The sequence below is a fragment of the Erinaceus europaeus genome, chromosome 16 (genome assembly GCF_950295315.1).
Source record: "Erinaceus europaeus chromosome 16, mEriEur2.1, whole genome shotgun sequence".
NCBI classification, from domain to species: domain Eukaryota; kingdom Metazoa; phylum Chordata; class Mammalia; order Eulipotyphla; family Erinaceidae; genus Erinaceus; species Erinaceus europaeus.
The window spans coordinates 13,887,905-13,915,361 of NC_080177.1; the positions used below are offsets into that span (position 1 = coordinate 13,887,905).

At 40.7% G+C, this 27,457-nt stretch overlaps 1 protein-coding gene and 1 pseudogene across 5 annotated transcripts in view; one reads left to right on the forward strand and one right to left on the reverse strand.

Annotated features, from left to right (window-relative positions):
- Positions 1-7,999: 7,999 nt before the first annotated feature.
- The window catches only part of BLOC1S6 (biogenesis of lysosomal organelles complex 1 subunit 6), a 53,643-nt gene continuing 34,185 nt past the window's right edge, over positions 8,000-27,457 (forward strand). For 2 of the 5 annotated variants that reach the window (XM_060174593.1, XM_060174592.1), the window contains exons 1-5: positions 8,000-8,201; positions 13,641-13,782; positions 17,288-17,375; positions 20,427-20,513; positions 20,958-21,079. In XM_060174593.1, coding sequence (XP_060030576.1) covers positions 8,120-8,201; positions 13,641-13,782; positions 17,288-17,375; positions 20,427-20,513; positions 20,958-21,077 — 519 coding nt within the window. In that variant the 5' untranslated portion in view covers positions 8,000-8,119 and the 3' untranslated portion in view covers positions 21,078-21,079. Of the gene's footprint in view, positions 8,202-8,377; positions 8,491-13,640; positions 13,783-17,287; positions 17,376-20,426; positions 20,514-20,957; positions 23,983-27,457 lie in introns of those variants that run through there. The other 3 variants (XM_060174591.1, XM_060174594.1, XM_007517306.3) reach the window with 3 other exon arrangements.
- Positions 10,677-12,333, reverse strand: LOC103108409 (V-type proton ATPase subunit G 1-like; annotated as a pseudogene).

Sequence of the window (27,457 nt, forward strand, 5' to 3'; positions counted from 1 at the left end):
AAATGGGGCAGAGAGAGGTAAGGGGTTGGGAAAACTATCAGGTGAGTGATCTAAGGAATGAGGAAGCTAGGTTTTGATGTGGATAGGTGTAGGGGTCCTTGCGCGTCAGGAGGGTGAGGTTTGGTTATAGTCTTATTCAGAAGGGCAAGAACAAAGAAGTGAGAAAAGGGACCTCTGATAGCATCTGTGTAAGCAGGAGAGCCATTTTGGGAGTGAGGAAGTAGGGTTATCAATGTCTGTCGGGAAATTGTGAGGAGCCTCACAAAGCACCCTTCATTCCTTAAAACATTAAGCCAGCTCCCCCTGCTCCACCCTGCATTCCTGATACTATGGCCTATCTGCATAATCATTGTTTTGCCTGAAAGATCACCACCCATTCCATTCTTTGATCTATTTTCTTTCTACCTTCAAGACTCTCCCTGCCTGCAGGGTAGTATTAATACTACCAGTGAAAACCCTCACAATAGTTGCTAAGGAATTTTCCACCTTCCCAGCCCCCTTTTGCCTTTCTCCGCCCCTTTCCTAGCCATTTTCATTTCTGATTTGCCACTTCCGTTGTCTGCCCTTTAAAAGCCTTGGCTCTCTGATCATTAAATATATTGCACTGCCTTGCACCACGTATCTGGTTCCTGAGTCATTTCCCTCGTGTCACTGAGTGAGTAGCAACCCAGGCTGGCTCCGGTTGAGTGCTCTCCAGCCCAGAGAATAAGCGCCCGGGAAGAGGCACCCCCACACTAGCCTGGAAAATGCTAGCAGACAGAGAGGTGTCCTGAGGGTGAAGAGAAGATGGGTCAGGTATGATAACTTCTGGTAGCTTTTGAAAGCAGACCATTTGGTTTAAGACAAGGAAGTAAGCTATTGTATTGGCAATGCAGAGTCCCTGTGAGGCAGAGTCTGACAGGTGAAGCTGAACCTGAAGGTCATTCTCTCCCATGCTCGATCTCTGGTAGAGAGAGGCTGACAGGAAGACCATGTTCCTCAGGCACTCATCTTTCAATGGGAGGTTCCACCAAGCTCAACCATATCTTCACAGTTTCCCTACATCCCCTCCCTTTTTTTTCCCCCCTATTTAAAAAAGTCAGCCTGGAGTAGTGAAGCACCAGTAATGACACAAAGAAGAAAAGTACCAAAAAAAAAAAAAAAAACCCTTGAAGTTTGTTTAAGAAACTAAATTAAGGTTCATAAATATATGGAACTAAGGTACTAACAGCAGAGATAATACTTCTGTGACTTAGCAAGCTCTATGCTATTCTTTTTTTTTAGCAATGGCTTACAGCTTATATGTCCTGTTCATATGTCTTATCAAGTGTTTAATTCTCAGAGCTATGTCAGGTTTTCAGCATATGGCAATGATCCATGGTCAGGATGCACTACGATCTGTCCTTTCACTGCTAAGGGACATCTTGGTTGTTTCCAAGTTTTGTTGCTTATGAATAATAAAGCTAGACATCCATGTGCAGTTTTCTGTAAGGACATGTTTCTAGCTCCTTTGAGTAAATAGCAAGGAGCACAATGGCTGAATCATATGATGGAGTATGTGTAAGAAGCCATCCAACTCCCTTTCAAAGTGGCTATACTGTTTCATCTTTCCACCATTCATGAATGAGACTCTCAGCTGCTTTACATCATGGCCATCACTCACTAGCCAGTTTTCTGGACTTGGGTCATTCTAATAGGTGTGTGCTGCTAAGAGAATTGCTTTGATTTTTATTTCCTGATAACATATCATGTGGAGTATTTTTCATATATTTATTATCTGTTGAGATATCTGTTCAGCTCTTTTGCTTATTTATTTATTTATTAGATAGAGACAGAGAGAAAAGGGAGATAGGGAAAGAGACAGAGAGACACTTGCAGCCCTGCTTCACCACTCGTGAAGCTTTCCCCTTACAGGTGGGGACCAGGGGCTTGAACCTGGACCCTTCACACTAATGTAAGCACTTAACCAGGTGCGCCACTACCTGGTCCCTCTTTTGCTCATTTTTATGACTTATTTATTTATTAAATATTGAATAGAGATAGAAAAAAATCTAGATGGAAAGGAAAGATAGAAATGGGCTGGAGGTATGGATTGACTTGCCAACACCCATGTCCAGCAGAGAAGCAATTACAGAAGCCAGACCTCCCACCTTCTGCATCCCATAAAGAATTCTGGTCCAGGGGCCGGGTGGTGGCACATCTGATTGAGCTCACTTTATAGTGTACAAGGACCTGAGTTTGAATACCCCCAATCCCAGTCTTCACTTGCAGGGGAAAGCTTTGCAAGTGGTGAAGCAGGGATGCAGGTGTCTCTCTATCTCTCTCCCTCTCTATCACCCCCTTCCCTCTCAATTTCTATCTGTCTCTATCACATAAAGATAATAAACTAATGTATGGATACATATGTACATACATATGCCCTAATCTCATGGGCTCTGGTCTATATCCAGGCTTTGAAGCTTTGTTAGGAAGTGCACCACCTGAAATGGAATTAAGGAGTCCTGTGAGCTAGGAAAGTTCTCACCAGAGTAATGAAGCTGGAGGGTTGACATTTTATGCTTCATGTCTCTGGACAGAGCCCATAGTGAAACATGTTGAGGTGGCTCTGGTTGTATTGATTAGGTTGGGATTGGTAGATGTGGTATCAATTAGTATGAATTGAGAGAAGCATTCTGGAAAGTGAGCCCCACCCTGGAGGTTCCAGGACTGGGAGAAATATGGGTTTTGTAGAGAATGGGGAAGGTTCCTGCTGTCTTAGAATTTAAGAAGGTAATAGATAATTATTGTTATAACTAAATTATTTGGTAATTGGGTTAACTTTGAAAATGCCATTGTTAGAATTTGCTGTATCATATGAGACCTCACTGTAACTTATGTCCTTTAATGCTATTTACATATAGCTGTATCTTATAAAGTGATGTCACCACTTGCTTCTGTCCTCCCTGGTCTAAGCTTATAGGTGATTTAATATTTCAAATAACAAGTAATTATTAGAGATGTATTAACAATTTGAACTCACTGTTAAAATTCAATCTGATTACCAATTTGAAGTCTTAAGTGCTTAGATTGACGGACTATATACTCAGAGTTATGGTCTATGCATCAAAAAGTTTGAGACATTCAATCCATATACCCCCTCTCATATTAATTAAATATGATTTTTGAGACTATAAGTTAATAGGAGTGTATGTTAACACTATTTCCATCACCAAAGGTCTGTGTCCCTTCCCCTTCCCCTGAATGTTGTCTTCCAATACAAGAAAGGATTTTCCTGATGTAATTCAATAAGGACCTTGAGATCAGGGAATATCCTGGGCTATAGAGCTGATTTAAGACTGGCTAAGTGGTTAGTAACAAGAGGAAACTTTGTAGTTGGAAAAAAAATTAACAGTAACTACTGAACAAAAGAGGAGGTAAAATCAGAAATGCGTTTAAAGTAAAGTCTATTATTATTCTTAGAAATGTAAGACACAAATGAGACAAGTAGAGTCAGGTGAGCAGACAAAGTAAGTTTTAATCAGGCAGACTAAGAGGGGCCACTCCTCAGTCTGGAGCAATTGGGGGGTGGGGGTGGCGGTGAGCCATGTGGGGGAAAGAGCTCCAGCAGGGGGAGCTTGAGAGCCCAGCTAAGGTAGGTGGGGGAGCTGGAGGGACCAACCCGGGACAGGCTCCTGGGCCTTATACAGGGTCTTGGTTCGGGGCTATTTTCAGTGGTGTGGGAAAACTGCTGGTCTTTATGATATATCCCAGGATATTTCTGGTTTCCTGGGAAGACAGCCTCAAGGAAGTCTCTCAGATATGTCTGAAACAGGCGGGAGCGAGGTAAGTGTTCCCTGTGAAGGTGGGAGATCTGCTGCACGTCCCCCTCAGTCTGTTTGAGCAAAGTAAGTTCAATCCGTGTGTGTGTGTGTGTGTGTGTGTGTGTGTGTTCAGGCCTCAGCAATGTTTCCTTCAATTATTATTATTACCACCAACGTTATCTCTGGGACAACTCCACTGCTACTGATGATTGTTATTATTTATTTATTTTTTCCCGATACAGAAAGTGGTAGAAAGGAGAAAGAGAAAGAAAGAGAACAAGAGAGAGAGAGAGAACAAGAGAGAGAGAGAGAGAGAGAGATCTGCAGCACTTGCTTCACTGCTTGTGAAGCTTCCCACCTGAGGACCAGGTGCATGAACGCAGTTCCTCACACATAGTAAAGTGTGCACTCTACCAGGTGCACCTCTGCCTAACCCCTAAAGTAAAGTGTTATTTAGGTAGAATCTTGAAGATAATCAGGACGTTGAAAAGATTAAACTATTGCGGCTGAATTAGGAGCAAGAGCATGGCTGATGGGAAAGTGTAGTGTTTTAGAACTATACTCGGGTGGATATATTTTCCTGTTGCTCTGGTAAGAATGGGTGCAGTCATCAACTTAAAGCAATATGAATTTATTATCGTGTAGCTCTGTACGCCAGAAGTCCAACAGAGGTTTCCTTGAACTAAAATTAAGGTGTCAGCAACTTAAGGTGTCCAGACCTGAGAGGTGAATCACTTTACAAAAAATTATTTATTTATTAATAAAAAAGATAGGAGAAGAGAAAGAAAGAACCAGATATCACTCTGGTACATGTGCTACCAGGGATTGAACTCAGGACCTCATTCTTGAGAGTCTAATGCTTAATCCACTGCACCACCTCCTAGACCATGAGGGGTGAATCACTTGATTTTTATTTTCCCTAAATTCTAGAGGTCACCAGAATCCTGGCCAATGGCTTCATTCCTCCATTTCAAAGCCAGTACTGCTGCACCTCTGAAATCAGCCTTCACAGTGAAGTTGAATGTGGCCTTCTTCTCAGTGCCACAGAAACTCCATCACTATCACACCAGTTTCTGAAGGATGAGAAAGGCTCATTTTTGCTGACTGAACACACACTGGAGGCAGAAGCACTTGCTCAAGCCTGCCTCTTCCATTCCTTTGTTTCAGGGAATATTTATACAGGTGGGGGTGGAAAATGAGGAGGTAGATTAAGGGGTATGCAGGATGGACTTTTGGGTCCATCAGGTCTATCTGGTTTCTGGATCATAGGATCTAGATCATGACAGATTTTCCTGTGCATCTCCTCCTAAAACAAAGTTTGTAATTCTTCCCATTATCCTGAAGGATCAAGGCAAGCAGAACAGGATATGAGTCTCCAATTGTTCTCTTATTCTCCAAATTGTTTTTTCTTAAATTAAACAAAAAAATCATAGCCTGGGAAGATAGCATAATGGTTATGCAAAAAGACTTTTAGGGGGCGTCGGGCGGTAGCCACAGCTGGTTAAGCGCACGTGGCATGAAGCACAAGGACCAGAATAAGGATCCCAGTTTGAGGCCCCGGCTCCCCACCTGCAGGGGAGTTGCTTCACAGGTGGTGAAGCAGGTCTGCAGGTGTCTCTATCTTTCTCCCCCCTGTCTTCCCCTCCTCTCTCCATATCTCTCTGTCCTATCTAACAATGATGATATCAATAACAACAATAATAACTACAACACCAATAAAAAACAAGAGCAAAAGGGAATATATATATATATATATATATAAGACTTTCAATCCTGGGGCACAAAAGGCCCCAGGTCAAACACCAGCACCACCATAAGCAATGCTCTGGTAAAATAAAATAAAAATTAATAAATTAAAAAAAATAAAAATATATATTTTTTCCATGAGAAAGTTTTACAAGGTGGGAGTGGGGGTGGGCAGTGGGCGAGTAATGAGAGAATGAAAAGCACCACTCTGGTACATGCAGCTCCTGGATTGAACCAGGAGCCCCAGGCATGCAAATCCAATATTCATTTAACAATTAGATATATTTTCCAGCCTTTCCAAATTCAGTTTTAATTGTTCTTTGCAAAGAAAACAAACAGAAACAATTCCTGTGAGCAGAATATAATGGGTCTAATTTACTTTATTAATTTCAGATCACTTTGTGCCTCTGGATCATGTTAAGTAATCCTGTCCTTTCTTCTTCTTCTTTTTTTTTTTTTTTTTGTCTCCAGGGTTATTGTCGGGGCTCGGTGCCTGTACCACGAATCCACTGCTCCTGGAGACCATTTTTCCCCCTTTTGTTGCCCTTGTTGTTTTATCATTGTTGTGGTTATTATTATTATTGTTATTGTTGCTGTCATTGGATAGGACAGAAAGAAATCAAGAGGAGGGGAAGAGAAAGATAGACACCCGCAGACCTGCTTCACCGCCTGTGAAGTGACTCCCCTGAAGGTGGGAAGCCAGGGGCTCGAACAGGGATCCCTATGCTGATCCTTGTGCTTTGCTACATGTGTGCTTAATATATATATATATATATATATATATATATATATATATATATATATGTTTGTTTTTTTTTTTTAACCAGAGCACTGCTCAGCTCTGGCTTATGGTGGTGCAGGGGATTGAACCTGGGACTTCAGAGACTCAGGAATTAGAGCTTCTTTGCATAACCATTATGCTATCTACTCCCACCCTGAAGTCATTGTTTCAATAGTCATATCTCCCTCTTGTCTCAACTTTTCTGCCTCCCTTCCCTAGCTTTGAAGTTCCTTATGATTATAGTGGCTTGAGAACCTATAATGTCATTTAAGGTCAGGTGACTAGCAACCTTAACTTTAATTACCCTTTGCAGTGAAATGTAAAAAAAAAAATTCACAGACTCTAGGGATTTAGTGTGTGTTTAATTTTTTTTTGGGGGGGTGTTATTAATCTACCTATCACAGGTAGTAAGGAAGGAATATTTAGAGAATAGGAGGCCTAAAGAAGAAAGGGATATGAATACATAGGAGAAATTGGGGAATAGGTGCAAGTTTTCAAGTTTGCAGTTTTTTTGTTTGTTTGTTTTTTACCAGAGCACAGATCAGCTTTGGCTTATGGTGGTGGACTTTGAACTTGGAACTTTGGAGTCTCAGGCAGTAGAGTCTCTGCATAACCATTATGCTATCTACCTCTGGCCTAAGTTTTCAGTCTTGACATATTTATTTATTTATTTAGCCTCGAAGGTTATTGCTGGGGCCACGAATCCACTTCTCCCAGGAGTCATTCCCCCCCATTTTGTTGCCCTTGTTTTTATTGATATTGTTGTTATAGCTGTTGTTGTTGGGTAGGACAGAGAGCAATCAAGAAGAGGAGGGGAAAACAGAGGGGGAGAGAGAGATAAACACCTGCTGACCTGCTTCACTGCCTGTGAAGCGACCGCCCTGCAGGTGAGGAGCTGAGGTTCGACCTGGGATCTTTATGCGGGTCTTTGCGCTTCGCACCATGTACGCTTAACCTGCTGCGCTACCGCCCGGTCACCATATTCTTATTTTTTTTTAAGCCAGCTTGCAACTTACCATCATTTTAACTGATCTGACCCTGTCTCACCACATTTCTCACTGTTCTCTATTGAAATTCACGATATCATCCCTCCCGACCTCAGTAAAGTCCGTTGCCCGTAATTTGTTCAATCTACTATGCAGCTGCCGCCAAACAGGCGTTTAGTCATTCATGTGCAGTCAACCTAGGAGGGGGCCGGCGTGCATAACCTTTATGCTGTCTCCCCAGCCCTCAAATCGTCCAAAAGGCAGGGCAAGCACGCAAGGCAGTTGCTTAAGGTGCTTCCTTAACACCCAGGACACTGCAGAGCTGTGACCTGGGGGCCTCCTTGAGTAAAGCCAGCCAGCTCGCCCACCGTTTACACAAAGCTCATCCTGGCTTCCGGACCGCTGCCTCCCGCCTCCCTCCCTCCAGCTGTCCCCTAGGGTCACCGCCACCTTCTTCACCTCCACCTCTCTTGCCCCTAGGCGGGTATTTGGTCTGCTAGGTCAGCACAGCGTCCATCTACACCGTGTCCACGCCCATCAGCTCCGGGGAGGGCGGGAGGTGGAGCAGAGGCAGCAAGGGGGCGGGGCGGGGCCTGGGGCGGGGCCTGGGGCGGGGCCTGGGGCGGGGCCTGGGGCGGGGCCTGGGGCGGGTCCGGGGCGGGGCTAATCCTAAATCACGCGCTTCAACCTTGGTCGCTTTCCTTGGCGTCACTTCCGGGTGCGACCGTAGCTTCTGTCTTGCCGGTCTGGATGTGTCCGGTATCTTCTTCCAGCTCCTGCCTGACGGTCTACGTTGCGACACCTTCCCTGTTCCCAGCGGGAGGGACATGAGTGTCCCTAGACCGTCGCCCCCTGATGGGGTCTCGGCGGGACCCCCCGAAAGCGTGGGAGCCGGGGAGTTGACGCCGGGTACGTGACCCGAGGGGGTGGGACTTTGGGGCCGCTTCCACCACCCCCGCCCAGATTGACCGAAGGGAAAGCTTTGGGGTGCGTGGGGAGGCGGGTAGTGACAGAGTCTCTTTGTGAATTTCTGTGCCGCCCCCAGCACAGCGAAGGCTGTTCTGTGACCTGTTTTGGTTTGTCAGAGGGACGATCGGTTTGCACTTGAGAGAATCGACGATGACCGATCGCTCCGGAAACGCGCCGCCTGGCTTGTTGATGGCGCTGCACCTGCTCCTCGAACAACCCGAGTTCCCGAGTAAAGCTCGAACTCTCTCTCGTCTTAAAAATAGTTTTCTTTTTTAAAAAATATCTTTATTTATTGCATAGAGACAGCAAGAAATCGAGAGGGAGATAGAGAGGGAGAGAGACCCTCTCTATCTCCGTCTATCTGCGTCCCTGTTTCACCACTCGAAAAGCTTTCACCACTCGAAAAGAAATCGAGAGGGGAGAGGGAGATAGAGAGGGAGAGAGACCCTCTCTATCTCTATCTGCGGCCCTGTTTCACCACTCGAAAAGCTTTCCCCCAGCAGGTGGGGACCAGGGGCTTGAACCTTGGTTCTTGTGAGTTTGCGACATGTGCGCTCAACCAGGTGTACAACCACCAGGCCTCTATATCTACCTACCTACCTGCCTATCTAATCTACCTATCTATCTTTCCCTCTCTGTCCCCACACCCCCTCCCTTTTACTTGGAGATTTAATATTTATTCACAAAATTGTAAGGTAACGGGGGTGTAATTCCACACGATTCCCACCACCAGAGTTCTGTGCCCCTCCATTGGAAACTAGTAGTTCTCCCAAGGCCACTGATAGGAGCAGATCCTATAACTCTCTCCTTCCTTCCTTCCTTCCTTCCTTCCTTCCTTCCTTCCTTCCTTCCTTCCTTCCTTCCTTCCTATATATCTATCTGTCATCTGTCTATCTCTCTCTGTGTGTATATATATTTGTTCTCCATCTTTTTCAGTGCTTCTGCCTTCTTCCTAAGTCACCCCTACAACTATTACTACTTCCAAGTGTCTCTCCCCCCCTTTTCGCTCAGATAAGTGAAACAGTGCCTGGCTTCCTCTGGTGTTTTCCAGATTCACTTCCCTTTCACTGATGGTATAAAAACAGAGATTCCAAGACCAACACTTCGGGTCCTGGTGGAATGGCGGTTCAGAGCCCCTGGGTTCTATCATTTACCCCTCTGGGAGTATTGACCAAAGATCTTTATGGGGTGCAGAAGGTGGAAGGTCTGGCTTCTGTAATTGCTTCTTCGCTGGTTCTGGGCATTGGCAGATGGATCCATACCCCAGGCTTGCTTTCTGTCTTTCTCTTAAAGGTCTCATTGTCTAAGGTCTTCCTTGAATGTAAGGAATTGGCATCCTAGGCGTCCAACACAAAACTGTTGATGTGCCATCTTTGGGAGGACGGAGAAGATCACTAGTCAAAGCTGTTTCTGTGTTCTTTGGTTCAGTTGAGGAAACGTAGATAAGAAGGAATGCAGCGCCTTTCCTTTACCTTCTTCAGAAATACAGGGTTTACCCCTCAGATAGGGCTCTCAGCCCTTTCTTCATCAGGCTTTTGCTTGGCGAGTCCCCTTTCCTCACACCCTCATATATTACTTCTTTTAAAAAAATATTTTATTTATTTATTGAATAGAGACAGAAATAGAGAGGGGGAAGATAGAGAGTGAGACAGAGAGACACCTGCAGCCCTGCTTCACTGCTTGAGAACAACCCCCCACACACACACACACAGGTGGGGACCAGGGGTTTGAACTCCTCCATAAAGTACTTCTGTAGATATGACTTTCCTGCTCCTCTTCTTCTTGCTAGCTCCTTTGACATGGCTGTTTTGTATTAACCTCACGCAGAGGTTGTTGAATTTGAACAAAAGCGGATGTCTGGTCCTGTTAATGGAGCCAGGTCACTCTCACTTAAAAATTTAGAATTACTGTTCCCTCTCTCACCTTCTCCCTCTGTGTAGTCCAAGAGACTCTACTGCTCAACCTGCATTTCCTCTGTCTATAACCTGTTTCATAGCATCTGCTGTAAGGCTAGTTCACCTCCAGCTCTGCACTGTTTCAGCCTAGCCCTCCTCTTGCTGCCATATCACAGACCCAAGACTAAATTTCAGAGACGCTGTTTCCCTTCTTGGAGACAAAGAACCAGACCAACTGATTTGATAAAAGTCCTCCTAGATTTCTCACATGGGCCTTGTAGCTCACTGCTGCATATGTAACATGCTCCAGACACTCCAGATTACCTTTTTTTTTTTTCTTCCATGACAGAGCACCTTTACTTTTAAATGATTATCAATACACCAAGTAATAACATGTAACAAATTCTTGAATTCTATCATCTCATAATTTTGACTAAAAGAAACTAAAAGCAGCCCAAAGAATTATGCTGGTATTCATTATTCTACTCCTTAGCTGAAAAGGATAATTTTAAGGCTGACTGCTATTTAACACAGGCTACAAATAACTGTTTACTACTTTTTTCATAGATAAAGCCCCTGACCTTCAAGAAAGTTTTAGGGAACAATTATTTAATCCCTTTCTTTCTTTAAAAACAATAGATCTTTTTTCTACATCTAAAAAAAAAAAGTCAATATTGATATAGATGCTGCTTGAGCTAAAAGGCATAAGAAAGTAGTATATACCCTTTGAAGTTTCTAAGAAATACAAGATAAAAAGATGAAATCTTTGGATAAATTCTAAGTTTGTACAGGGAAGCTAGATTTGTTATTCAAAAAGTAAAGAGATCTACTAGATAATATACAGAAATAATGTAATGCCTTTTCATAAGACTAAATTCAAGCTTAGCTGAAACTTCTTATTCAACAAAGGCATCTAAAACACCAATCTATGAACAAGTCTTTTTCCTTTATCCATTAATGCGATAGTTTTCATGGATCTCTGGCCGGATGTCACAAACAAAGGCCAAGAGGTCATCCAGCACTTCATCCCTGTTCTGCCGGAAGTAGGTCTGGAGGATGGTCATCTTCTCCTGAGTCTCCTTCTCCACTTCAGTGCTGCAACCGCCATGAGATCCCAGAGCCGCAGCTTCCCTGGCCTTGAGTTCCTTCTCTCTCTGCAGGCGGTACTGTTCAGCTTCATCTTGAGCTTCTTCTTTGGCCTGCTTCAGTCTCCAGTTCTTTAGCTTGCGAGCTTCCGAAACCTTTCAGCGGCCCCCTTCTCGGCCTGCAACAGCTGCTGGATACGCTGTGACTGTCTGCCATGGGGCGGCGACTCCGAGGCTGACACCTGCTGCCTAAAACGGCTGAATCGCTCCCCCTAGATCAGCTGACCTCACTGCCAGGGATCTGCCCAGATTACCTTCTCTTTCCAGAACCATCCCATATTTATTTACACACCTGTCCACATGCTATTTACTTTACCCAAATTATATCCACTCCTGTCTTAGAATTCTTCTCCAATTTGGAGTGGAAGCCCTCACAGATTGCTTCTGAGCAGTGCAAAACAGTGCCTTCTAGTATAAGAAGGCGGTTTACAGTGTCTGTTAAAGATGCATAACCCCTTTGTTCTATCAGTCTGCCTCTAAGAATGTTTGTAAATACATGGGTAAATTAGACTCTTGTAATAAGTAACCAGTACCACAGCTCAGAACTTGAGTGGATAATCATGAGGTTCTTGAGTTCTATACCTAGTATCGCATGTGCCAGAGTGATCCTCTGGTTCTCTCTATATACTAATAAGAGAAATAAATAAATGACTAGTGCACTGGGCTGTTGTTAAAATTTTGGAGGCTCTTGCCGGGCCGGCTAGCTTCACGGTGGTGAACAGAGACGCGGAGACAACGGCTGGGCAGGGCAGCTGTATTTCTTTATTCAGGAACAACGACACTGGGCGGATTGTGGAGGAGTGTCTGTGAGTTGCAAAAATATAGATATATTGTAAAATAGGTTTATTAGTTGCTATTCACTTCCCATCAGAGAAAACATTAGGGGCCATATTCATAATTGCTTCACTTTTCCCAATTTTGTTTCATCTGTGGAGTGCTTCAGTGCAGTCTTACCTTTTTGAGTGTTTCATTGTAAATCTGAGAATCCCAGAGTGTGGTAATGTGTTTCTCAGGATCAAGATAAAAGGGCATGATTTTTATTTTGATCCCAAATGCTTAATAATCTATAAATATTATTCTGGATCTCTAAATGTTCATTTTGAATTTTAAATGTGGTAGCATGCTGTCTTCCTCATCTTGTCAGAATTTAAACTTATTGTAAAAACCATGTAAATGGGCTATAGAACTTGGGAATGGATATAAGCAATGCTTTGAGATAAGCATATTCTAGATAGTTATCTAATATCAGACTATGAAGCAAGACCAGAAATTAAAATGATGCTTTTGAAGTAGTTTTAGTAGTGTGGCCATCTTTTTTTCTCATCCTAAAATTTTATAAATAACTAATCAAGCCCTATTTAAAAACTATTTTGTACTTTTTTTTTTGATAGTAGAGGTGTAGTGATCAGTGGGTATGTATTATAGATACTTCTGAATGCTTGGCACAATGTTTACAGGATTATCCTAAAGAAGTAGAAGTTATAGCTCCTAGTATCACATCCAGATTTAAATAGCACATCATTGCACACTATTTTCTATGGTAAATTAAGTTTTTGAATCTTAGGAAAAATTCTTAGGAAAAAAATCTCTTTAGGTCTCTAACAAATGTCAATCACATAACAAATCTCATTTTTACTTGATGAACAAAATCAGGTAAATATAAATTTATATTAGATAATATGTAAAATCAATTTTGATTCACATTTTTACTTTCATAGTATTAAAAAGTACTATGATATATATATATATATATATATATATATAATTTGTTCATGCTTTTGAAATCAGGATTTCTTGTTTTAGTAATCCACTGGGGAAAAAAAATTAAGTCCTCTGTCCTAAAGAACACTTAAGCATGCAGAATCTAGACTGAGCCTTATACTAGGAACTTAAAACATTTTTTGAGTGCTGTTTTATTTATTTATTTATTCCCTTTTGTTGCCCTTGTTGTTTTATTGTTGTAGTTATTATTGTTATTGATGTCGTTGTTGCTGGATAGGATAAAGAGAAATCGAGAGAGGAGGGTAAGACAGAGAGGCAGAGAGAAAGATTGTGAAATGACTCTTCTGCAGGTGGGGAGCCAGGGGCTTGAACCGGGATCCCGCCCTTAAGCTGGTCCTTTAGCTTTGCACCACGTGTGCTTAACCTGCTGTGCTACCACCGGAATCCCTGAGTGCTGTTTTCTAAGAAGGAGCTCAGAAGGTAAAAGTAAAAAAAGAAAAAAGAAAAGAAAAAAAGAGAAAAAAGATGTCTATGTGTTCTCTGAACCCCACTGCCAGATTCCTGCTTTGTTACCCTGTGCGAATTCAGGAGCGTCTTTCTAAATGTGCTTTTTGCAGGTTCAAGTGACACATCTCCAGATGAAGGGCTGATAGAGGACTTGCCTGTAGAAGACAAAGCTGTGGAACAGCTGGCAGAAGGATTGCTTTCTCACTACCTGCCAGATCTGCAGAGATCAAAACAAGCCCTCCAGGAACTCACGTGAGCTAACATGACCATAAGTGCACTTCTTTCCCCTTGAACACAGTCGTGACTTACTGTAGAATTGTGTACTATGTTTCACCATAACATTTTGTCATATCTGGTCAAACCAACCATTTCTGCATCTGTAGTGATAGCTACTGGGCATGGGAGACGAGTACATGGGAATCTAAATGTCCTGTTTTAGAAAGTTCTTTTATCCTTTAGATTTTCCACATATGTGATCATATCATCTGTGAGCTAAAATAGTCTTGTCTTTCCCAGATGGTGTGCTTTTTATTTTGGTTTTAGTGCATTGGCTAACTTCCACTGTGACTTGGCCAGGAGCCGTGAGAGTGGGTGTCTGTCCTTTCTCCTGACCTGAGGGAGGGGAAGCATCTGGTTTCTCACTGCAAGGGTGATCAGCTAGCTGTAGTTTTTTGGTTTTTTTTTTTCTAGCCTTTCTTTAGCAAGTTAAGGAATCTCTCTTCAGTTTGTTGGATATATATATATATTTATATTTATTTATTCCTTTTTGTTGCCCTTGTTTTTTGTTGTTGTAGTTATCGTTGTTGTTGACCGTCGTTGTTGGATAGGACAGAGAGAAATGGAGAGAGGAGGGGGAGACAGAGAGAGGGAGAGAAAGAGAGACACCTGCAGACCTGCTTCACCGCTTGTGAAGCCACTCCCCTGCAGGTGGGGAGCCCAGGGCTCGAACCGGAATCCTTACGCCAGTCCTTGCACTTTGCACCACGTGCGCTTAACCCGCTGTGCTACTGCCCGACTCCCTGTTGAGCATATTTTAATTATGAATAGGTATTGAACTTTGTAAAATGTAGCATGTATATAGAGTTAAGATTTTTATTAATATTTATTTATTTTGGATAGAGACAAATTGAGAGGGAAGGGAGATATTGAAGGGAGGGAGGGAGGGAGGTAAACACCTGTGGCACTGTTTTACCATGGTGAAACTTCTCCCATGCAGGTGGGGACTGGGGGATTGAACCAGGGTCCTTGCTTATTGTGATGTTTGTGCTCAATCCGGTGCACCACCACCCAGCCCCAAAAGCTTTCATTAGTTGTGTTAGAGAGTTCCATGTGAGAAGAGGGAGAGAGACAAAGCAGAATTCCACTCTAGTATCTAGTGCTAGAGGTCAAACTGGAGCCTCATACAAATCCAGTAGTCTACCAGCTGAGCCATTTCCACAATACTTTATTTTATTTTTCAAAAGCCAGTTGATGTGGTTTACATTGATTTCCAAATACTGTATCAGCTAAACATACTTGGAGTAAGTTTCACTTGAGTATGGCGTGTAATTCCTTTTTCTACATTGTCAGTATTTTATATCTGTGGCCCTATAGTTTCCCTTTCTTGTAAATCCTTAATGATTTTGGTTTTATGACCCCCATAGGTTGTGTCAGAAAATGATTCCTCTGTTTCTGCTTTTTGGAAAAGATGGGGAAGATTGGTAGACTTTCTTCCTAGAATGTTGAATGTTTAACAGTGAAATCATCTAGTCCTGGTACTTTCATTTCATTTCTTTTTCTTTTTTTTTTTTTTTTTTGCCTCCAGGGTTATCACTGGGGCTCGGTGCTAGCTCCTAGAGGCCATTTCTTCCTTTATTTATTTTTTTTTTACTTTTTTTTTTTTAATTGGATAGGGCAGAGAGAAATTGAGAAAGGAGGGGAAGATAGAGAGGGGGAGAGAAAGACAGACACCTGCTTTACTACTTGTGAGGCGATCCCTCTGTAGGTGGGGAGCTGAGGACTTGAACCGGGATCTTTGCACAGGTCCTTGCTCTTCATACTATGTGCGCTTAAGCTGGTGTGCTACTGCCCAGTCCCCAATACTTTGATTTCTTGAGGGCTATTACTTAATGATTCAAATTCAGGCCTACTTAAGTTGTTTCTCTTTGTGTGAGTTTTGGTAGTTTGTGTCTTTCAAGCAGTTAGTTATTATATTAATGCTATATAAGTTGTCAAATTTGTGGTCATAGACTTGCTGAAAGTATTCTTTTATTCTCATTTTATGATGTCTGTGAGATCAGTAGTTATGAACTCCTCTTCCATAACTGATATTAGTTATTTATATTTTCTTTCTTTTTGCTTTATTCGATTGGCTTGCGTTTCATTAATTTTATTGAGATTTTGTTTTTGTAGATTTTCTCTGTTGTAATATCCTGTTTTTGCTGCCCTTCTTCTTTTGGATCCTTGACTTGTGGGTTCTCCCTTTATCCACACACTCCCTCTCTTTTAATATGTATTTTTAAGTTTTTTTAAAAACTATTTATTTATTTATTGGATAGAGACTGACAGAAATTGAGAGGAAAGAGGGAGCGAGACAGAAAGACACCTGCAGCTCTGCGTCACCACTTGTAAAGCTTTTCCCCTGCAGGTGGGGACCGGGGACTTGAACCTGGGTCTTTGCACATTGTAATATAGCACTCAACCAGGTGCTCCACCACCCAGTGTTCCCCCCCCCCCCGTCTCAATTTCTGTGGTTTCTAGTTGGGACTAAAGGGACAAACTTATAACCTGTAGGGTGTGTCACACTCAGTGCTGGATGGTGCAGGTGTTAATACAGACCTTCGGTTTCTTCATAGCCACTTCTTCATTGTTCTTTACTTAGCATAGCTTTAGAAGTAAGTCACATCATTTTTCTTTGCCTGTGCTGTTTGTCAGAATATTCAACTATAGGGATGGAGAGAGTTCACTGGGTAGGGCACCTGCATTGCTGTGAATGTAGCCCTGGCTTGAGCCCTACATCCCTTGGGAGGTGTTGTGGTGCCAGAGGAAGCTTTGGCACTGTGGTGTCTCTACTTCTGTCTGTGAGTGAAACACTGGTTTAGAATTGTGAGATCATACATGTATAAGGCCTGGTAGCATGCACACACAAATTGTATGATCTCACAGTATCACTTGTCCCTATGATCATAGCATTGGCTGATCTGCAGAGAAACTTCACAGAAGTTGGCATTTCTTCTTCAAATAGATTTTGAATTAGACTTTTAATAAGGAACCTTAGAAGCTCTGCTTTCTCACTTTACAAATGAAGAAATTCGGGACTAGGAAAATAAAATTCCAAGATCACACAATTATATTGGCAGGGGAATCTTCGAGTTTTTAAAATCTTGCTTCTTATTTATCCTTGTTGACTTATTATCCATTGGTACTGCTTCTTTTTCAACTGTAATATGAAAAAGGTCACTGCTCTTCAGTTATTTTATGGGAAATTTTATACTAATAATATGTTTTAGTTTTTTTGTACAGAATTTAAATGATTTGCTATTTCAGTAATTAGAATCTGAAATTGAGGCAAGACTAACATAAGATATGAGTTGTCATAGAATGTGACTTTGGAATATTATTTTGAAAAATAATGTGTTAAACCAGATATGTCTTAGAGAGTCAGTATACTTCCAACTCAATATCAAAGTTACAACGTGAACCAGGTTGAGTGTGGTTTATTTTAATGAACTGACACAATATAAGTAAAGTTTAATTTGCTTGTTTGCTTTTGTTTCAGACAGAACCAAGTTGTATTACTAGACACACTGGAACAGGAGATTTCAAAATTTAAAGAATGCCATTCTATGTTGGACATTAATGCTTTGGTAAGTGTGATTTAATTGATGTAGCATAACAATGACTTGCTTTTAGAAATCATAGCTAGGTTTATCTTTCTAGTTGTATACCTTTGTGTATGTCTTGAATCTTCCTTTTAATTGCTGTTTAGAATTTGTCTTTTAACAGAAAACCTTGATTTATTTTACTACTACTACTTTTTTTTTTTTTTGCGGGGGGGACAAATAAGTTTTTATTTTTTACAAATACACCGAAGAATCTTGCAATACTGCCAGCACTGGATGCCATCCTGGGCCATAAGTCTGCACACTCCTTTGCAACTGGTCCTGTGATGGCAGAACCTTTCATTTCCCCTTTATTGTTTACAATGACCCCCACATTGTCTTCAAAATATAGAAATACACCATCTTTTCTCTGGTATAACTTTTGTTGTCGAACTACCATGGCTGGATGTACCTTCTTTCTGAGCTCTGGTTTGCCTTTTTTGACTGTGGCCATCACCATGTCACCCACACCAGCAGCAGGAAGCCTGTTCAATCGTCCCTTGATACCCTTCACGGAGATGATACATAAATTTTTGGCTCCTGTGTTGTCAGCACAGTTGATCACGGCCCCGACCGGAAGCCCCAAGGAGATCCAACATCTTGAATGCCAGAAAGAGATAGAAAAAGTTTTTTTTTTTTTTTTAACTAGAGCACTACTCAGCTCTGGCTTGTGGAGTGGGGATTGAATCTGGGACTTAGGAGCTTTAAGCATGAGAATCTCCATAATAACCATAATGTTATCTATCCCTGCCCTCTTTTACATCTTCCTTGAAAATAGTTAAAATTATTTTGGGTGTATTGCACCAAAGTAAAAGACTTTGGATGGGGGGAGGTTTCAGGTCCTGGAAGACACAGGAGGACCTAGTGGGATTTGAATTGTTATGTGGAAAATTGAGGAATGTTACACATGTACAAACTATTGTATTTTAGTTTACTGTTGAATGTAAACCATTAATTCCTCAATAAAGAAATTTAAAAAAATAAGTAAATAAATAAATTTTTATGGTTTACAGTAAACTGTAAGTACAGTTATTCATACCTGTGTAAAATTTCTCAGTTTTCTGCAAAATCCTCTTAACATCCTTCCCATATCTTCCTCCACCACTTTACTCCAGGACCTGAAGCCTTCTCCCCAGAGTGCTTTATGGTGGTGCAATACACCAAACCCACTCCAAGTTCTGTTCTGTGTTTCCCCTTCTTTCCTTATTTCTCAACTTCTGTCTGTGAGTGAGATCATCCCATTTTCATCCGTCCCTTTCTAGCTTATTAAAAGAGTTCTTATTAGTAGTATTTACTATACTGGAACTCTTATTAAAATCTTGAATTGTGGGAGTCAGGTGATAGTGCAGCGGGTTAAGCACACATGGTGCAAAGCGCAAGGACCGGCGTAAGGATCCCGGTTTGAGCCCCTGGCTCCCCACCTGCAGGGGAGTCGCTTCACAGACGGTGAAGCAGGTCTACAGGTGTCTATCTTTCCCACCTCTGTCTTCCCCTCCTCTCTCCATTTCTCTCTGTCCTATCCAACAACAACAATAATAACTACAACAACAATTAAAAAACAACAAGGGCAACAAAAGGGAAAATAAATAATTAAAAAAATCTTGAATTGTTAATCTTTCAAATACTGAACTCATGATAGAAAACTTGAACTTATTTATAAAAGTTTGGAATAAATCTGTTCACAATTACTTATAGAAGATAACTAAAAATAAGGAACTTCTGGGCTGCTGTTGGGTTGTTGGAAAAATCATGATGCGTTTTTTCTTTTTTGCATAGAAAACTAGAGAAGTTTGTCATGACTTTCCTGACAACCCAGTATTTTTTTCCATTAAGACAAGTGCAACTCTAGTGATCAGTTACGATGTTTTGAAGTTAGCATTTGATTTAATTGCACATCATACTCATGTCATGATAAATTGCTGCTAAAACATATCCTCTACATCTTTCAATATGAGTCACAGTAGTTGAATTTAATCAGAAACTCTGTGACTTTTGGATGAGAGGAATTGATAGTCTATAAGATACTCAGAATTTAAAAAGGAAGAAAAGGAACTTGTGGTACCTTTCTCCTGGACATTATAAAATAACTTGGTTTGCATCCTCAAAAAAAAAAAAAAAAAAAAAGCAGATTAACTTTTCCTTTTGATACCAAGGCTTGCACTCTATTACTAAACCATAACCCCAGTCCCAGTCTCTCTCTTATAGAGACAAAGGGAGTATCTCTCACTTTTCTTAAATTGATAGCCAATGCAAAATGATTTCATGCCCGAAGCACCAGACGTCACTGGATTAATCCCCAGTATCACCAAAGCCACAGTTTTAACAGTGCTCTTGTTTAAAAAGAGAGATAGAGGGCAAGAGATAGAGAGAGAGAGAGAGAGAGAGAGAGAGAGAGAGAGAGGGGAAGCCAGGAAAGGAGGGGTAGAGGGAGATGTAGGAAGGGAGGAAAGAAGGAAAAAAGGAAGGACATAATTAGTAGAATGTTACTGGAGGGCCTGGGCCACGCTGCACCCGGTTGAGTGCACACGTTACCATGTGCAAGGATGTGGGTTTGAGCCCTTTTTCCCATCTGCAAGTGGGACACTTCACAAACAGTGAAGCAGGCCTACAGGTGTCTACCTTTCTCTTTTTCTCTCTATCTCCTACTCCCCGCTCTCAATTTATCTCTATTTTATTAATAAAAGTAATAAAATAAAGAATGTGAGCAGTCTTACTGAGATTTTAGGGTAGTTACTGTATGTTTTTAAAGTAAAATGTTATTTGTGCGTGATATAAAAAGGTCTGCTTTTTGTTTAGTAACTTACTATTCACCTCAACCAAATCAGGTGTTTTCAAAATCCTATATATAGTTTAAATAGAATTTTAATTTTGAAACTAAAATGTAGAGGTAATTAAGGTTACAAAATTGTCTTTTAAATTTTAGTGTAATTTCATTACAATACCAATCTAGGAAGAATGAACAGTGATTTAGGTGTTGGTGGATAGATGTTGCTATTTTGGTTTACTTTAACTTGACTAGTAATTTACTTTTCCAAGTTCACGGAAGCTAAGCACTATCACACCAAGTTGGTGAATATAAGAAAAGAGATGCTGATGCTTCATGAAAAGACATCAAAGTTAAAAGTGAGTTGAAAATTCTTTTCATTCACTCTATGAAAGTATCAGTTTAATTGTCTGTCTTTCTCCAGTACTCACTTTCTGATTTATGTATCGCTATATAAATAACTTACACCTTCATTCAAGGCACATTACTTTCTTTTAAAACATTCTTGAGAGCTGGGCTTTTCTAACAATTGGAGTTCTAGTAGTGGGCTCATAGTCTCAGTGTGACACTGTAGTTCTCACTTAAGAGTTTGGAGAAACAACTTTTTTTTTTTTTAATCACGGAGATGGGTGAATCATTAATTACCCAGAGTGAATTTAAAGCTGAATATCAGTATTAACTGTTTTGGTGTATGCAGATCGAAGCACTGATACTTTTAAATTATACCAGAACCTGTAATTCTTGTTTTCGGATTTTCTTTTCTTTTTTCTTTCTTTCTTTCTTTTTTTTTTTTTTTTACATAGAAACGAGCACTTAAGCTTCAGCAGAAGAGACAAAAAGAAGAGTTGGAAAGGGAACAGCAACGAGAAAAAGAAATTGAAAGAGAAAAGCAGTTAACTGCCAGACCAGCTAAAAGAACTTAAAGGTTCAGTGTGTTTGTGTGTGTTTTCTCTCCCTCTCCCATATTTGGATTTAAGAGGAACTGTGTGTAGACAGAAGTTAAGGTAGTGCCTTATACCACTGTGTTGTTATGATTTTAAAATCCTTTTTTTCAGGGTGCTGGTGTCTTCATATCTTCATTTCAGTCTTTAAAGAATCCTTTACTTTTTTCTTTTCTTTTTCTTTGGTGAGCAGAGGACTTCTCTTTGTCTGTTGGTGGTCCTGGAACCTCTCTCCACAGGCAAGTCTCATGCACTAAGGCAAAGCAGCTTTTTTTCTTAAATAGCAGACACAATGCCACTTGCATATTTACAGACAATTTTTGGAACTTATAAATATTAATTTAAAACTACATTTATTTTTGGCCTTCAATCACTTATAAACTCAAAAAATGGGTCAACTAATAGTATAGATTCAAGTGGTTGGAAATTATTATGAAACTTTGACTTCACAGTAAGTGGCTTTAAAAGTTTCAGTTTTCTGTCATATGAAATGACTTGCTTTTATGACAGTAAATTGCTGAATTTTGCCAATTGCTTTTGGTTACATGTCTAAAAATACCAACTGTTTAATCAAATACACCCCTGGAAAAGGGGTGTTATAAGTCTCTGTGACAAACATGATAGAAAAGTATGTACGCAAATTAGCATCCTAGACGTAGGGTAGATGAGCAAGATGCCAGATAGTTGCCAGTAGTCGTATACTCTGTCTCCTTCCTAGCATGTGGTTTCTGGGCTCAAGGTAGAGGGGCTGGCAGAGCTGTCCCCTAAATATGGTTAAGTATATGCGATAATTACTAACAGACATGATATACTGAGATGCAGTTGTTAAATTGCTAAGACAATGAGTTCAACTTTCCAAATGGAAGATTGTCACTAGTCACCATCTGTCCTCTGACTTACTGTGTGGCCTTATATGTGGTGACTTTTTTTTTTTCTGTGTCTGTAAACAATTCTTGAAGTAGAATTGATAAATACCAAGTACTGATTTTGTAGATTAACAGGAATGGTAGAAAATTAGTAAATAGCTTCTTTATAAAAGAGGCAGCTTAGTACTTTTTGTGTTTTTTTTCTAGATGTTCGCCTTCAATATTGTGCGCAGAAATTTATGTGAGAGAGATAAGAAGTCTTGCTGTTTAAAACCGAGAATATATTATTCATTGTTCTTTTTCTTTCTATTATTTAATACCCATCTGGTCTCCAATCTCTATTGTATGGAGATGGTACAGAACCTATAAAAGTATATGATTAGAATGTGTACCTTTTATAGTTCACGAAACATTTTTGGTAAGTTGGAATCGCTACCTCTGATCACATATCAGGCTCATTAGTGAGCTCTAGGAAGTTACTACATTTGAGTTGAAAATTAAAACTGAACCATCTAAAGGTTTACATAATTTGAAAGTTTCTTTTGCTCTGTTGAATGAGTCATAATTATCAAAAATTGACTAGTAAGAACATAAATATATTTTTTGGGGGGGAGAAATGGCTTAGCAGTCAAACACCTGCTTTGCATGCCTCAGGCACTGCACTGGATCTCCAAGAACCACACAGGACAAGAAAGCCAAAAAAAATTTTAAAAAGTAGTAGACTTCTCTGGAGAGTAAAATCAGTGCTTTGCAGTCTCTCACTTTCTCTGTCTCTCACACTCATGAACTTTTTAAAATTGAAAAAAAAATTCATAAAAAGGATAAATTTTCCCCTCAAATGCTTGCTAAGTTTGTTGGGACAGGAATCACTGTGACTTGCAGGACAGTGTTTCCTAATTTATTGAATGTATTCATTTATACTCTGGCAAAGACAGTGTGTTGTCTCAGATTGGCTTGTTGAGCAGCTGTGGTGATTTTTTTTTTTTTTTTTTTAGAATGCGGATTCACAGACAACACTTGCAATCTATTGGAACAAATTGGTTTGTCTATTCTGCCTTTTAGAAATGCTTTTTAAAGTTCCCAAAAGTGATTCTGTTACCCCTTAAGGGTTGAGAAAACCACTAGCCTATAGGTGGATTAGTGTTTAGGTCAGAGATTTCCACACTAGACTGCCTAACATATCACCTGCAACTTGTATAGGTATATTCTGGAAGACTCTTGCCTGTTAGTTCTAGCTAGAGGCATGCAATCATAAAGAATTTCTTGGATAATGCTGAAGAAAGGAACCACTGCTACACACTGTTGGATGATTTATCTTTGTAAGGAGTGAAGTTGTTTAAAACTATATAGTAACTCTTAGGATGAATTTTCTGAAATTCTGAACTACATTGACTTTTGATACAAAGTCAGATTTATGTCTAGGAGAGCAGATAGGAAATAGATAATAGAATTTTGGTTAATTAATTAAACTTTGATAACCTGTTTAATGAATGGCAAAGCACACATGTACTTTTAGAATTGGATTGCATGTTTTAATCCTATCTATATGTCAAGAATGTATATTAACATCCTCTATTTTAAATCAACTATAAGTCAACTATCTGTACTGTTACCTTAGTAACTAAAAATCTAAAACTAGCTGTATTTTAGTAGCATATAAACAGATCCTGCTGACTAAACTTATGATGAGTCTTACATTTTTATATAAAATAATGACAGTAGGAGGATTCTGCAATTTTTTTTGGTTGATAAAAATTACCGTCTGTTTGAAACTATCACAGTGTAGTGAACTAAAATGATAGGAGTTAGTTTTGTATTTACTCTGCAATAGGTGTCATGTAAATATGCAGACATTGAATGTAAGTAATATGAATTGTATTTGCAGTGAGGTTTTTGTGTGTTTGTATGTGGATACAGTTTGTAAATATGCCGATTGTATACCCTTATACATTTGTTGGATTTTGAGCTTGTAAACTGAGGACTACTTTTTACATATGTAATAAAACAAAGTTTCTGAATTATTTGATGTTACTTGTCAAGCACTTGGTGTATGGAGGTCTGTATAGTCCATTCTTGAGTTCATTATTTAAAAACCCGCTCCTTTGCCTCTGCTATCACCTTCCTCTAAATGTTCCCTGCAGATCACCTCATACAGTGGTTGGTCCATTCAAGCAAGTCCACTCACGCTTTCAGAGTGGCGCTAAGTGTTGTGAAAAGATGCTAGCTGTGAACATACCAGATCACAGAAAAGTAGGTGCCATAGCTTTTGTTTAGATATATGATCTGGTGACTGACTGCTCAGTTCTCTTAAAAACAGCACCAAGGTGTCTCAGAGCAGATGCAAGACTGAAGGGTGTTTGCAAAGGCCAGGCAATGCTGCCATCTTGTGGTGCTTTTTTTTACTCTCCTGGTTGTACAGGATCTATCAATAGTAATGTATTGTCAGCTGGCTTGATATATCTCCATCTCAACATTATCAGCTGTAGTTTTCTTGGTAAGTCAGGAGTTTCTCTATGATTTGAACTTTCATTTAAACAGTGTGATATCTGGCAGTGATCTCCATGAAGCAGTTAGGTTTTCAAGCTGTGTTTTTCTAACTTGCTGAGTTTTCTAAAATGATGATTTTTCACTTACCTTCTCCAGTCACAGTTAATCTATCATAAGCCGTGCTGAGAATAGTTTTCTAAGAAAAAATTTCAGGGGCTGGGCAGTGGCACACCCTGTTAGCCGTGTATATTACCGTGTGCATGGACCCGAGTTCGAGCCTCACCCGCACCTGCGAGGGGCACAATTCACAAGTGGCGAAGGAGATCTGCAGGTATCTATCTTTCTTCATCTCCTCTCAATTTCTCTCTGTCCTAGCCAATAAATTAGAAAGGAAAAATGAGGGAGTCAGGCGGTAGCGCTGCGGGTTAAGTGCACGTGGTGCAAAGTGTAAGGACCAGGATAAGGATCCCGGTTCGAGCCCCCGGCTCCCCACCTACAGGGGATTCCCTTCACAGGCAGTAAAGCAGGTCTGCAGGTGTCTATCTTTCTCTCCTCCTCTCTGTCTTCCCCTCCTCTCTCCATTTCTATCTGACCTATCCAACAACGACAACATCAACAACAACAATAATAATTACAACAATAAAAAACAACAAAGGCAACAAAAGGGAAAATAAATAAATATAAAAAAAAGAAAAGAAAAGAAAAAAGGTCACCAGGAGTAGTAGATTTGTAATGCTGGCTCTGAGCCCTGGTTGGTTTCCCCACTAGGGGAAGATAGAGACAGGCTGGGGCCATTTATTGACCTGTCAACACCCATGTCCAGTGGAGAAGCAATTACAGAAGCCAGAACTCCCACCTTCTGCACCCCATAGAGATCCTTGATTGATACTCCCAGAGGGATAAATAGGGAACTGGGCCAGGTGGTGGTGCACCTGGTTAGGTGCACACATTACAGTGCATAAGGACCCAGGTTCAAGCCCCTGGTCCCCACCAGCAGGGGGAAAGCTTCATGAGTGATGAAGCAGGGCTGCAGGTGTCTTTCTGTCTCCCTCTCTATCTCCCCTTCCCTCTCAATTTCTCTCTTATCACTATTCACTAATAAATAAATAAAATATTTAGAAAAAAAATAGGGAACCTTCCAGTGGAGGGGATGAGATCTGGCACTCTGGTGGAAATGGTATCGAATTGTACTCCTCTTAGCCTACAATCTTGTTAATAATTATTAAATCACTAATAAAAACAAAGTTGAAAAATAATGAAAACACAAAGCAGAACTTGGACTTGGTGGGGGTGTGGGAGAACATTCTAGACCAAAGGCTTGCTTTGGCCACAGATCCTAGGCATTCTGGATTTAAATTCATCCCACCTTCGACAATAAACCTCAGATGACTGGATCTGGGCTGGGCTCAAGGCAGCCCATCCACCCATGGGCTTATCAGTGAAATGTTGGCCTAGTAGAAAAAGCTTTATTTAGTTGAAGACTTTAGAGAATCTCGTTGGCTTAGTCAATCCCTGTCTTGGGTGATGAGAATCTTTTCTCAGAAGCAGCCCTTTAGTAATTGAAGGAGCAGTGAGAAGACTGCAGAGCAGTGAGTGTTAGTAGGAAGGAGTAGGGGTCCAGGCGCTTGTGTTTCTGAAAAGGTCAAGGTTGCCTTGGGTGCTGAGCAATTTTCCTGTACTAGACTCTGTAAGAGAACTGGGTACTGGGCTTTTCTTGAGTTCTGCTGAAATTTTATTACTTAGCTAAGATCCCCGTTTTCCATAAATAATTTATGTTACCTGCCTGTCCCATATATGCGATAACCCTAACAAAACTTTTTTTTTAAATTTCTTTATTGGGGGGTTAATGTTTTACATGCAACAGTAAATACAATAGTTTGTACATGCATAACATTTCTCAGTTTTCCACATAACACTACAACCCCCACTGGGTCTTCTGTCATCCTTTTTGGACCTATACTCTTCCCCCTCCCACCCACTCCAAAGTCTTTTACTTTGCTGCAATACACCAACTTCCATTCAGAATCTATTTGTGTTTTCTCTTCTAACAAAACTTTAATTGCATCTATAATGAGCATCTGATGTTACTGTTTTTAGTTTACTCTAGCATGTTGTCTTTTCAAAATGTTTTGATACGAATTACCTAATTCAGTAACAAGATGCTCCTTAAGAATCTGTATTCCATGCTTACTAGTCCAGAAATTCAAGTACCACCTATCTTCACTGTTTGCTAGGTTTCCCTTTTTTTTTTTTTTTTTTTGGTTTAGTCCATTTTCTTTTCTTTCCTTTTTTTTCCTGAAGTATTTTCATCTCTGGCCAGATTTCTAATTCCAGTTCTACACTGCAGCTCTTTGGAGCATCTATGTGTTCTATTTCAAGTGCCTGACACATTGATCTGTAACAGCAACACTGGGAGCTTTTCACCATGACACCATAGCCTAGTGCAGGTCTAGAGGCCACAGCTGATGGATATGGAGTCTGAGTACCTGCCCATACCACACACCTGGACCAGGGCATTTTCATTACGGTGGCTTCAAGAACTTTCACCACCACCACCATGGGCAACTCTTTGGTGTTGCTTTGCTGCGTCTGCATTTCTGGGTCTTGGCCCACCGGTCTTTGGGGAGGGGAGCAGTGAGCAGTTTGGGTAGACATATAGACAAGAGACTTCCAGACTGAACTTTATGAGATCCTTTAAGTCCTATAACTCCCAAGGAATACTGCCTTAGAGGCTGTTATTCTCTCTTACTGAGAGTATGAAATCCATCTGCTTGGTTTACTGAGAGTATGCTGGTAGGTGCATTCATAGCAGAGGAGATGTTTCTAACATTTAACTACCTCACAGCCTAGGCCTCAGGCAAATTCTGAGACGTGAATTTTACTCTCTCAACGGGGAAGAGAGTTTCTGAGTGAGGTCAGCTGCTCTTTTCCCATCTAGACTGACAGAGGAATGGTGAGGCACACTGAGTTAGTTGCCCTGGCCCTCTGCAGTCTGCCCTGTAGCCCTCT